This window comes from Molothrus aeneus, chromosome Z (assembly GCF_037042795.1).
Source record: "Molothrus aeneus isolate 106 chromosome Z, BPBGC_Maene_1.0, whole genome shotgun sequence".
Taxonomy (NCBI): Eukaryota; Metazoa; Chordata; class Aves; order Passeriformes; family Icteridae; genus Molothrus; species Molothrus aeneus.
The window spans coordinates 418,088-431,449 of NC_089680.1; the positions used below are offsets into that span (position 1 = coordinate 418,088).

Consider the following 13,362-nt stretch of genomic DNA (forward strand, 5'->3'; position numbering starts at 1 on the left):
AGGGTTGGTGAAGGAGTCAAAATAAGGGTTGCTACTTTCACAGGAAATGTGTCTGACCCAGGGGTGTCACTGATCCCCAGTATAAATTAATACCTGGTCATACTGGTGCACATTGCCTTCTGCAGCCTGCCAGGAGGCTCCAGTCCTCCTCCCAGCATTCTGGTTTCCACACTTGACTTCTACAGAAAGAACTGAATTGTAGAATCATTTAGGCTCAAAAAGATGTCTTGAGGTTCAGCTCTTCCCCCAGCACTGCAAAGGCCAGCACTAAACCATGTGCCACATCCACATGGATTTGAAATCCCTCCAGAGCCTGTAAGTTTCCAGGACCTAATTTTCCACAGGAGTACAAATCTCTTTCCTTGCAATTGCATGGGTGAGCTGCAGTTCTAAGAAGTTCGTGTGATCCGGCCTCGGTGGGTTTTGGTCTCTTAAGTTTTGGGAGGGGAAAACTGCAGTCTCCAGGGTCAGTTCATTATTCTCTCATCTGCCTCTTGTGTGAAGCTTGACTGGAGTTTGGCTCTTGAAATACAGCAGCAGTAGCTCTATATGCTCTCATCCTGATTTTCTGCAGTGATTTATCTAGTGGCTCATTAAGCACCACCAACCTCCCCATTACAAGGTTCCCTGTGCAGTGATCTCTGTTTATTGGGTTGGTTTATAAGCTGTAGGCTGGTGTTGATGGCAATAAAATGGATGAAGACAAATGCTTGGGGAGCCTAGATTATTGTACTTGTGGACATAAATGAACATTCCCTCCCCCAGAAAAAAATTTGCATTTTTACTTACACAGCTCTATACCCAAGGGTATCAGCATGAGAAACAGAAATGCCTTCCCTTTCTAATCTTGATCAACACATATTTTAATGGGAAGCTTTTCTGGTGGGGTTGTGGTTCTGAAGTGGGATTTATAAGCAAGAGCCAATTCTTGTCAACTTCTCTGCAAGAAGCACTCCCATTTCTCTTTCATAGAGTGATTTGAGTTGCAAGGGACCATAAAGCTCATCCTATTCCATGGGCAGGGACACCTTCCACTGTCCCAGGCTGCTCCAAGCCCCATCCAGCCTGGCCTGGGACACTGCCAGGGATCCAGCGACGGCCACAGCTGCTCTGGGCACCCTGGGCCAGGGCCTGCCCACCCTCCCAGCCAGCAACTCCTAATTGCCAAGAGCCCAAAATCTGTGCCTTGCCCTCTGGCAGTGGGAGCCATTGCCTGGGTGCTGTCCTTGCAGGCCTTGTCCCCAGTCCCTGGGCAGCTCTGCTGGAGCCCCTGGAGGCCCTGGCAGGGGCTCTGAGGTGTCCCTGGAGCTTCTCTTGTGCAGCTCAACAGCCCCAGCTGTGCCAGGCTGGCTCCAGAGCAGAGGGGCTCCAGCCCTGGCAGCAGCTCCGTGGCCTCCTCTGCACTGGCTGCAGCAGCTCCAGCTCCTTGTGCTGCTGGAGCCAGGGCTGGGGCAGCTCTGCAGGTGGGCTCTCACCTGAGCCCAGGGGCACAGGGGCAGGATCCCCCCTGCCCTGCTGCCCACGCTGGGGCTCAGCCCGGGGCAGGGGGGTTCAGGCTGGGGCAGGTCCAGCTCTCACCCACAGCACCCCCAGCTCCTTCTCCCAGGGCTGCTCCCTCTGCTCAGCCCCAGCCTGGGTTGATCCTGGGTTGCCCTGACCCAGCTGCAGCTCCAGCCTTCGGCTGTGTTAAACCTTGTGAGGTTCCCTTGGGCCACTGTTTGGGCTTGTCCAGGTCCCTCTGGATGGCCCAGTCCTTCAGGGCTGTCAGCTGCTCTTTGCCCCCCAGTCTGAGGTGCTTTTTCACCAGGTGGAGGTTCTTCACCAGGCCAGGCTTATGGATGTGGTAAAACCTCACTCCACCCAGGAGTTGCTCCTAGCTCCAAGTCATCATCTCATAGCTATTTAGCCTGAGGACACAGCATGGCTTTATTTTGGTGGGAGATCAATCTTTTATTCTCTCCATATCTGTGTCATGCAACACTTCTAAATACAGCAGGAGGAAAACAGGAATAACTCTGCCAGGTGCTGCTAACCCTGCCCATGTAGGAATTCTTTCTCCACAAAGCTTCCAGAGGAAAGCCCTTTGATTCCAGGTCAAGGGCAAGTTTGAACTGAAATCAGCCCTTTCTTTATAAATGCATTAAACTCAGGTTTTTTCTTTCTTTTTTTCCTTTTTTTTTCTCCTAAGATTCTGCTGAATTTCAGCTGCTAAGAGGAAAATCAAGTTAGCTCCTACCTCATTTTTCTCCTACAATAACTGAATCTAAAGCTAAGTAGGCTTTTTGTTCCCTGTTTTGGTTCTTGGGATCTTTCTTTCAAACCTATTTGATCTTGGTGGAAATGCAGAGCCAGTGAAAGACCAGGTGACGGTGTTAAGAGATAATAAATAACCTGGCAGCTCAAAGTAAATTAGGCTGTGCCTTTGAAATTAGCTTCCATGATAGCTTCCAAGTTATTTTTGTTGAGTACATGGATTTTTTTTTCTTGTTGGGCAAGTCCCACCTGCAGCTGCTGTGCAAAGTGAAGAGCTGATGCTGGCTTCACATGAGGGATGCTTTTGCAACTGGGAGAGACCATGATGTGGCGATCATACCATATCTCTTCCTCCCACTCTCCCATGGGTATCGTCCCCCTCTGCCACAGATCTAGTCTGTGATGCACAGTATTTTTCCTTTTACCTAAAACAAAAAGGTCCATCTGTGCCTGAAAGTGAAGTGCCCCTTTTTTATGAAGAGAGGATCATTTACTGAAGATGCTGAAATTAATATCTCTGGGTTTGGGGTACATGCACCTCCTTTAAGCTACTTTCACAGGGCAGGGAGGTGTTTGGGCAGGAATTTTTTTGCTTTTGATGAGGACAGTTTGCTGACTGCAGGTCCCAGCTGCTCCCCAGACCTGTGCCTCTAAGATGAGGATAAAGGGCTTTGTGAATCGGCCCTTTTAACTCCTCTCCAGCCTTATTTGAGAATAGGATTGACCCAGCATTTTAGGAAATTATGATTCAGATGCCAATTACTCTAACTACATTGAAAGGACCCCTTTTTATGTCATGGTCAACATGACCTTCTGGGAGAAGGGGGAGTGCAGTGATTTCTGAGTCAGTGCTGTGTTGATGGAGATGAACTGAATGCTGATTTAAGCATTTTAAATCAGCATTTTTATATATTTATCTTATAATGGCATTTTCTTGAGCTGCTCTCCTCATTTACCTCAATGACTATGATTAAAAAAGGAAAGAAAGCTATTTTTCCAAGGAGGGCTATATTTTTTAAATGCTGCTCATCATGTGAGATTTCACAGGTTTCTGACGTGCAATAAATAGTGGGGACCTTCCTGTTTTTTCCTTTGGTTTTCAGTGCCTGAGGACATGTCCTGATAAGATTATATGAACCAAAAAAAAAAAAGACTTTACTAACAAATTCATGCAAATGAGACCAATAAACCTCCCTGTATCTGTCAGCTTGCAGACCCTTTTGGAAACCTGCTACGTATGGGATAGCAACAAGGTTTTAATTGAAATTCATACATGTGGCTCTAACAGATGAACTTTGCAAGTGTCAGTGCCTGAAATGTTTGCCAGATTTGAGAAGTGCTGTGCTCGAGCAGTGGCATGGGAGGGATGCACGAGCTGTCTGTGGGGGTGAGGCACCTCCAGAGCCCCTTCAAGGCAGAGCTGCAACACCACATTTGTCACTGCTTCCCTCCTGTGAAAATTTGCTCATGAATGTTTGTGTGTTGTGCTTTGCCACTGAAATATGCAGAGATTCCCTTATCAGGGAATGGCATCTGCTACAGCTCTTTTCAAAATGCGTGTTTGGCTTTCTTCTTTTTGTGTTTTGGTTTTGTTTTTGTTTTTTTTTTTTTAATATAATGATATATCAAGTTTGATGGTTTCCTTGCTTAATTTTTAAATTGTTATTGCTTAAAACAAACACTTTTTTCCTAACTGACATCAAAGCCATGTAAAATCTTGCTGTAACAAGTGTTTCTGGTCAAGCTGACCAGCTTACATCACTCATTTGTAATGTATTCAGCCCCTCATTAAAGAAGATAAATCTTGCCTCATATAACCTGAAAAAAAACCCCAAACAATCTGCTAAAAGGAGACTAAAAAAGCCAACTGCTAAAAGTATTAAAGTGAGATGAGACTTTCCTGGCCATTATTCTGCCTGGATGTATACAGAGGAGATTGGTCTTGTGCGGATGCATGTGGTGTTTGGAGCAAAGGTTGCTCTGAGGAAAGACTGATGTGTTTGAGTCAAATGCTGAGGAAACCCTTGGCTGAAGTAGAGTTTATTTTAGACCAGTGGGATTTGCTGCAGTGGGAAAGAGATGGAGAAACTTGTTTTTAAAATTTTAAAATGTAAGACATTTTAAAATGTCTTACAGGGCACAACCAGGGCAGGGCTCTCCTTCCCTGTGGTGGAAAAAGAAATGCAATGCAATGAAAGTGTGCTCTAAAAACTTATACCGAATGAAATACACAAGGCTTCTGCACATTTGCCCCTTCTCTTTCAATTGACCTTTTGTCTTTCTCTGTCCTCTTGTTTCCTTTTTCTGTCCTTTATTTCTAGCAAGACTGAGGACTGGGGCTATCTCAATGAAGATGGAGAGCTCGGCTTGGCTTATCAAGGTTTAAAGCAAGTTGCCAGGTCAAACACTTTCTGTTTTTCCCCACTGCTGCTTCTGCCTTCTCCTGCCTTTTCCTTGCCCTCTTGTTTCTTTCTCTTGCTCTGCTGTTGCCATATGGTCCCGGGCAGGGCCCACTCTCCTGTCTGGGAGCAGCTGGGGGTAGGATTTCCAAACTGCAGGAATTGAGACCCTCCTGTAATTTTCAGAGGAGTCATGGTTCCATTGGCCATTGCTGGTGGTGGCTGTTGTCACTAATGCCTGAGCTGTGATCCAGTAAGGATTATGTGACAGTAATGGGAAATTGGGTGGTGGAGGGGTTGGGAGGCTGGAATCTCCAAGAAGACAAAAAACCCTTTCCATTTTATTGTTTTTCTCCCAAATTGCACTAAGACATGGCACCTCTTGGAAGGGTTTTCTCCCAATCCTTGACCTGTTGGAAGGAGAGGGTCTGTGCTTGTGTCCCAGTGCTGTCACCTTTGCATGATGCTGGGGATTTTGTGCTCCCATCCATGTGTTGTCTGTGGGTGATAGACACAGGGTGCCCTTGTTCCACAGCCCTCCCCAGATCCTGCTCTGCTGGGCAAATATCCCTCCTGGATTCTTGTCCTGCATCACCCCCATGCTTGGTGGTTATGGGCTCCAATATATATGATTTTATTAAAGTTTTAAGGACATTAAAGAGAATAAAAAATTAAGTATTTTGTATAGAGTAGTCTAAAGTGGTCACATCTAGAGGTATCAGGGTAAAACCAGACAGTAACAGGAGGAAATAACAGAGATTATTTCATGGGTTTTTCCAAGCAAAGTAGGAGCCCAGGTTCATAGAAGGAGCATGTTCTTCTGAGGGTGTCTCATGGATTATCCAGACTGAATCCCAACTAATCCCAGTATGAAGAAATAAAATGAAAATTAAGTACTTAATACTTATTTCATGGTGGGTCTGTATTTTCCAAGCCTCTTAAGAATGTAACTCCTGACAGGATTATGAGGCTGGCTGCATTATTGAACATGTTTCTATAGGTGGAAAACACGCTTTTCTGTCTTGTGCTGGGATGTGGGAGTAGAGACTGTGTTGTTAAATTTTGTAAAGGGAACAAAAACAACTACACAAAACAATGTGGAGATGATTAGTACTTTTCATCCAGGAATCTTTCCTGCACTCTTTTATAAAAAAGTTATTACAGAAAAACACCAAAACAACAACAAAAAAATTTTGTGCATAGTTGTTCCTGTAGGGAAACAGTTGACAGCTGTAGATCACAATCCATTTCCCAGTGGACCAGAGTGCGTTGTAGCTCTGTGTCTGTGGATGTCCTGGGTCAGTGTGGAGCGGTCAACAGCAGAATCCTCCTCATCTTTGAGGATTTCTGTTTGCATCCAGTGTCAGAAGGCCCTGAGCTGGGTGTGAGGTGAGCTCTGACCAGGCACATCCATGAGCTGCAGCAGGGGCAAGGGCTTGGTAGTCCCCTTGGTCATTCCTTCTCTTGGCCACCATTGTCCTGTATAATCTGGGACTATGCCTTGTAGTTTCTGGCTTGGTGGTTCTCTCTCAGAGGCCTCATACCTTATGGAGTCACTTCAATCTTCTGGCAAGAGCTGGTGGGCTGAAGGGACATTTCCATGCAGCAGAGGGTAGGGGACACTTAATTACTATGCCACCTGCCAGGCTGTCACCATCACCTTTTCAGCATGGGTGTCTGCAGTTAACATCTCAGTGATGAATTATTTTTCCACTGGATTTAGAAAGGCATTCTGGCTTAGCAAATGGCAGTTTTCAAGAGTTGGAATTTATGTTTGACAGGAAAGGAGCACAGGAATGAAAGGTGTTGCAGGTGTTGACCTGTGTTGCTTTCTTGCCATGTATTTGCTCTTTGCAAGTAAAGGAACCTGAATGTTTGATGCAGTTAAATAAAAAAGGGTGCTTTGGGATTCAGTTTTTAAAATCCCAACCTTTGATTTAATATCTCTTAATTTCAAAAGTATTTCATCTGCAGTATAGCCAATGACAGACTAGTGTGGCAATAATAGCTTCTTATTCATCAGTTTTATAGGAAGGTTGACAGAGTATTTCCCAAGTTGGCTGATTTTGAAGGATCTAAACTCAAATGCTGGTTACTACCATCATGCTGACATCACAGACTGATCAGTGTGGTCCTGTTCTCAGGTTGCTGGAAGCACAGCTCCAGGACCAGAGGAGGGAGCATGAGGAGGAGATGGAAGCTCTGAAAAACCAGGTGGATTTAATGCAAGAGGAGCTGGAGAAGCAGCAGCAGGCATTCCTGCAGACTCTGCAGCTCTCTCCAGAGGTCCAGGTGGAGTTTGGACTTCAGCAAGAAATTACACGTCTGACCAATGAAAACCTGGTAAGAGGCTTTGCTGAAAAGACAGAAAGAGATCAAAAAATAGTTTGAGAGAAGGAGATGTGAAGCATAACAGGGAGGGAAGGGCACTGGGATCGCTTTCACCCCTCCTAAACTCTGCAGAATCCATCAGCATCTCCCACTGGTGCATTTGGGAGCGTTGGCACTTGGCCTTGAGCTGATGTTCTGTGGCTGTATGACTTTTGTGACTACATAGGTGCTTTATTTTTAATTCTTTTAAATGCTTTTTTAAGCCTTTCTACTTTGTGACACTGCCTTCCAAATCAGATCACTGGGGACCCTTCTACTCTGTTAGGCACAGAGGCAGCACAGGTCTTTCATCTTACTTGCTTTTATTGGGAGTGTGGAAAGACAGTTGCCACTTCAAAAAGTTGGCCTGGATGATCATAAATTTTCCCCTTCTCCCCTTCTGTATCTGTGTGCAAAGTCTGGAGGGATTGTTAACACGTCCTGAGTTTTTGCCTTTTTTCAACAACTCCAGTATCTAAATAAAACTGTTTAAATGTGATTAACAGGATTAAATGCTGTGGTGGTGCTCCTCTTCCACTGAGATGCTCACACGACGCCTTGGTGATGCACAGACCAGACTCCAGCCTCTAACTCAGCCCAAATGAGCTGTTCTTGGGTTTAATGTTGGGAGTTCTTTTAAATGTATCTTCTGTCTTTCAGGATCTTAAAGAATTGCTGGAAAAGTTGGAAAAGAATGAAAAGAAGCTGAAGAAGCAGCTGAAGATTTACATGAAGAAGGTCCAAGATTTTGAAGGTAACTTGTGCATTGGGAGATACTGGGTTGGGGGAACTGCACTTGGGTTTTACTTCTTTGGCCAGTCTTGGAGAGCTGCAGGGTTTCAGGATTTTTTTCTTTTTCTTTCTATGAAGGTAAGATTTTGCTTGTTCTGGCACTGAACTAGCAGCAGGCACTGAGCTGACTCTGACCGTGTACCAGGGTTTGGAGGATATTTGAGGAAACTTTTCTGCTGTCATTGCACTCATTGCTGTCATTGCAGTGACCCAGGCAGAGATACAGAAAGGAGCCCAGTGGCCAGCAGGAAAGTGTTCTGATCTGTCAATTCTGAAGGGAAAATTATAACCCTTTAGTATCAAATTATTTATGTATATTCTGCTTAATGAGAAATCACCTTAAATGTGGCATCTGTGTTGCATAGAAAGCACTTCCTGTTCTCTGGAGAAGCCGTGATTAATTAGAGAGCCCCATTCTCATGAGTTAATTTCTGGAAACCAGGCATTAAGCGAAATTAAGCTGACTAACTGGAGGGTTTCCACGGCTCACCCAGCTGCTCCCTGTCAGTGTGATTTGCATGCTGCTTACTGCAGTATTTGCATGCTGGTCTCTTCTGCTTTATTACACTCCAGCAGTGTGCCACCATGGTTTGCAGCTTTGCAGGCAGACAGAAGATACCATGCTTAGGGATTTTGCATTGCCTGCCTGCTTTTTGCCTGGCTCTGTGAAAATCATTCACTAGGGTTGCTGCCTTCTAGCCTGTGGTCTCCTGGAAAATAGAAAATTACTTCATTTTTTCCACTTCTAAGTTCAAGTTTTGCACTTCTTCTGTCATTCAGCGTCAGAACTCTGTGGACTGGTAATCCAGGACCTGATTGTTTTTATTTTTATAAGTCTGTCAAAGCTGATGACATTATTGGGAATTCAATATATAACTTTTTGACCTGGTGTCTGCACTAAGGCCAGTGGAGGGCCTGAATAGTTGTTGATTTCCAGGTGCCAGCCAGGTGTTGATAACCTTTTCTCTTCGCAGCATCCCAGACAATGGTGCCAGTGGAGAGGAGACCACACGAGCAGAACATGCAGGTTGCTGTCCAGAGGAAGGAGAAGGATTTTCAGGGCATGCTGGAATATTACAAAGAAGATGAGCCACTGCTCATCAGAAACCTCATTACAGGTGGGGAACTTGCTCCGCTTCTCTGCCTGGCTGCTCCTTCTCGTGGCCAGGAGAGTTTGCAAACTTGAGATTAAAAAATTAAGGTAGACAAATAGATCTTAGTTGATCGCTTCTTGGAGCTGCATATTTGTGGTGATGGCAGTTTGGGTAGGTAAAGTAGTGCTGCAGATAGACCAGGATGGACACAAATCCCTTAGGGATAGCAAAAAGTGGGAAATGCAAAGCAAGGCTCCAGTTTTTAGAGCAGGCAGTAACTTGCTGAGCTTCATATGAGGTGATAGATGGGGAGGGGGTGGCAGAAGGACAGGCCCCTGGGTCTGGCACAGCAATGGAACAAAGGTGGCTTGGTTTATGAGGTAATAACAGACAACAGATAATGAACTTTTGAGCTCTTCTGCATTGCACAGGCTGGTCAGAGATGCTGCAGCATCCCCTCACTCAGTGCTGTTTCAGCAGTCAGGCTTCCCTGGCAATGTGTTGGTATTCACTACAACTCTAACCCCAGCAGAGCCTAGTGAGGATCCAGAAAGTGTTCACAGAGCAGTGCTAGGCCATTGCTGTGGGCACTGAAGTTCCCCTAATCAGACAAGCTTGTTCTTCAGAGGCTCCAAATGCCCACAGCCACCATTAGGATTCTGTGTCTTGAGGGAAGGAGTGATTTAATGTGTCATCAATTCAGGGAGAGGACTTATTGTGTGAGGTATTCCTGAAAGCTTCAGGGAGCTATTCTGAGGTGGTTTGTGTGCTGCTGGGGGAGGGTTTTACAAGGTAGAGAAGCTCTGGCTCCACTGTGTATCCATGAGGAGAAATGGGGTGCTGTCACAAACCTCAGTGCAGGCTGGGCTGCCCTCCCAACCTGAGTTCTGAGGGTCTGGGGCAGGTCCCTCTGTCCTGCAGCTGAACCTCTGGCTCTGTGTCCACTCTGCAGAGAGGGATGCAAGTTGCAGAGCTAAAATATCATTTTCCCCAGGGCTGAGGGGAGAGGGGTTTGCCTGGGTACACTCCAGCTCTGGTGTTCTCTGCTTCACTTGTCAATTGGGGAAATTTAAGTTTGCTTTTTTTTTGTGAAATCTTTCATTTTTTGAATTGCCAAATCTTCCAGATCTCAAGCCCCAGGCAGTGTCTGCTACTGTTCCCTGCCTTCCTGCTTACATCCTCTACATGTGCATCAGACACGCAGATTACATCAACGATGACCAGAAGGTGCACTCCTTGCTCACCTCCACCATCAACGGTGTTAAGAAAGTGCTGAAGGCAGGTGTCCATTTGCTCTTGTCTTGGGGTTGAGAGGCTGACAGGTGGTAAAAACCATGCCCAACACGTGTTGGACACTCAGCTGTCACAGTCATTTTCAAGCCAATTTGCTATTAGAGCCTCCCTTTTCAGAAGAGCGAGGAGAATTGTGATCTTAGCAATAAAATTGTTTGAATTAAGAGATTAAAAAAAAAAAGTTTGCAGGGAAGAACAGCTAATGTTGCCAAGCTGCAGGGGGAAAGCTGCCTGATTATGGGTGGGGAAGCTCAAAATTGGTTAGTTTTGTGATGCCACCACCCCCCACTGAAAGGGAGGGGGGGATCTCACGTGTTTTCACTTCGTCTCTGCAGAAGCACCAGGATGACTTTGAGATGACATCGTTCTGGCTGGCAAACACGTGCCGGCTGCTGCACTGCCTGAAGCAGTACAGTGGGGAAGAGGTGAGAGCCCGGCCTGGGGGTGGCATCCCTGAGGGACGGTCCTGCCTCCTCCTGGCACCAGGGGCTGGGGATGGGGCGGCTCTGACTGCCCTCCTTGGTTAATCTGGGTATAGCACGGCAGTGCTATCATCTGGGTATAGCACAGATAGCTTTTCCTGGAAAAGCTCCTAAAAGCACAGAAGGGTTTGGATTGGAAAGGGACCTTAAATCCCATTCCAACCCCTGCCACGGGCAGGGACCCCTTCCACTGTCCCAGGCTGCTCCAAGCCCCATCCAGCCTGGCCTTGGGCACTGCCAGGGATCCAGGGGCAGCCACAGCTGCTCTGGGCACCCTGGGCCAGGGCCTGCCCACCCTCCCAGCCAGCAATTCCTAATTGCCAAAGCCCAAAATCTGTGCCTGCCCTCTGGCAGTGGGAGCCATTGCCTGGGTGCTGTCCCTGCAGGCCTTGTCCCCAGTCCCTGGGCAGCTCTGCTGGAGCCCCTGGAGGCCCTGGCAGGGGCTCTGAGGTGTCCCTGGAGCTTCTCTTGTGCAGCTCAACAGCCCCAGCTGTGCCAGCCTTTCTATGCTTTTTCTGGAGAGCCATTTTGAAGGCCGTTCTCCTGGTGTTAGTTCATCCCCCAGCTTTTTATTAAACAATATTTTATAGCTTGAAATAAATTTTATTAAAGCCGACCCCTTTCAAAAGAATGGGATTATCACAGTTCTCGTACATTACCCACTGCCATCCTTATAGCCTTGTATTCTGCATATTAAAATTTTCAACAGACACAAATACTGTTATTTTTTTTTAGTCTTTAGATATTTATTTAGATATATTGAGCATTCAAGCTGTAAGAAAAAAAATCATAATATTAAATTAACTATTCAGGTCATTCAAGAGATAATGGTGTGAGTGTAAAACCTCAGCACTGGATTTTGAAGATTTAAAATTAAAAGTTAAATTAAAAATATTTTAGAGAATACTTACTAGCAGCTGTGCTCTTGTTTGCCCTCTTCTGTCTGGATAATAATACTGCATTTAGAGAAAATCCTCTCCAGAAAACCAGCTGGGTTAAAATACAGTCTTTGCCCTGATTTACTGTGTTAAATTAATCAGCTGTTTGCAAATTCCATTGGCAATTGTTGCAAAATATAGAGGAGAGAAATACTACAGAGCTGTTTGCAAGATACTGTTATCTTTAGTTTTAAATCCAGCCTGTTTTTAAGAAAAGGCTTAAAAGAAAATCCCAACCCACATGCAGTCCTGTCAGGTGAAGAGCATGGTGCTATACAATTAGTCAGGAAAATGGGGAAATAGTGAAATCAACTCAAATTGGCACATGTTGTATTTTTGCACTTTGCCAGTCAGCAACCAACAAAAACAGCTTCATAGTTCTCATTTTCACACCAAGTAAGACCATATGAACAGGCAATTAAAGGATCTGTGTTAATTAAAACATCCCATTGGCTTCTGACACTAAAACTGGTATTAATATCTGAGCCCAGAACTGAGAGCTTACAGCAGCCAAATGCAGGATTATAGATGAGCTGTATCAGCAAAAAACAGGCAACAAATTCAGCTATTTCAGGAGATTTGTGAATTTCAGAACATTTTAAGATGTTGTCAAAGCAGCACGTAAAATGCAGTCATAACTTTTTTTCAATTTTCTAGAATCTTAATTTAAAAATATTTTGTTTCCCATTAACAGTTGGAACTCAAATGGATAAGCATGTGGCTAAAAAAGTAGTTTCAGAGGGCCTGAAATGTCATTTTCTACTCCTATATGTTGCAGTTAATACAAATATGCAGATCGTTGCTTAAGGATAAGATGAAAAACTGGTAGTTTAGTGATTTTCTTCAAAAGGTAGTTCTCTAGTAATAATTTATAAACAAATGCCTAGGTAACTGAAAGGTGATTTATGAGTTTTTATCTTTTCTATGATGTACTTTGGTAACATATTTTGGTATACTGTACTGTAAGGGTGCAGGGGGCTTTAATGCAGCGGTTCTGATGGACTGTCAGTGGGTGGGATAATGAGCCTGGGTGTTTTAATCCCCTTTTCAGGGTTTCATGACCCAAAACACGGCAAAGCAGAATGAGCACTGCCTGAAGAACTTCGACCTGACTGAGTACCGGCAGGTGCTGGGCCACCTCTCCATCCAGATCTACCAGCAGCTCATCAACATTGCAGAGGGCATCCTGCAGCCCATGATCGGTGAGCTCACACCTGCAGGGTGCTTCTTGGCCCAGACTGTCTGCTCCAGCTGTTTTTTAGAGCTTTGCACAGTGCCAGCATGACCCAGGGAGTTTTTATCTTCCCCCATGATAGGAGCTAATAGGGATGAGGGCTTTTCCTCCCACTCCAGAAGATATCTCTTTTATTTCTGTTGGGGAGGCAGTGGAAGAGGTGAGGTTGTGCTGGTGGTCTCCTCCAGACTGGGTCTGTGGTTAATCTTTTTATGGATGGAAATGTACATTATAAGAAAGGAGAGGAATGGGAAGAGGAAAAAGACTCATAAAGACCTTGGTTTTGAGGGTGTGAGAGCAGGTATTAGAAGAGTTATCTCTTCAGCCAAATCCCTGAGGATTCATCTGAGGAATGCCCCATCCCTGGAATGTCCAATGCCCAGCTGGACAGGGCTTGGAGCAACCTGGGATGGTGGAAGGTTTTCCTACCCATGCCAGGGGTGTTTGACCTTAATGGCCTTTTAAGGTCTCTTCCAAACTCAACTCTTGCATAGTTCTATGATATTT

General features: G+C 45.3%; 1 protein-coding gene across 1 annotated transcript in view; it reads left to right on the forward strand.

Annotated features, from left to right (window-relative positions):
• The window catches only part of MYO5B (myosin VB), a 145,863-nt gene that overhangs the window by 124,941 nt on the left and 7,560 nt on the right, over positions 1 to 13,362 (forward strand). Inside the window, exons 30-36 of the mRNA XM_066569163.1 lie at positions 4,575 to 4,652; positions 6,797 to 6,995; positions 7,683 to 7,776; positions 8,789 to 8,932; positions 10,035 to 10,186; positions 10,537 to 10,626; positions 12,673 to 12,823. Of these exons, the coding sequence (XP_066425260.1) occupies positions 4,575 to 4,652; positions 6,797 to 6,995; positions 7,683 to 7,776; positions 8,789 to 8,932; positions 10,035 to 10,186; positions 10,537 to 10,626; positions 12,673 to 12,823 (908 nt within the window). The remainder of the gene's footprint in view (positions 1 to 4,574; positions 4,653 to 6,796; positions 6,996 to 7,682; positions 7,777 to 8,788; positions 8,933 to 10,034; positions 10,187 to 10,536; positions 10,627 to 12,672; positions 12,824 to 13,362) is intronic.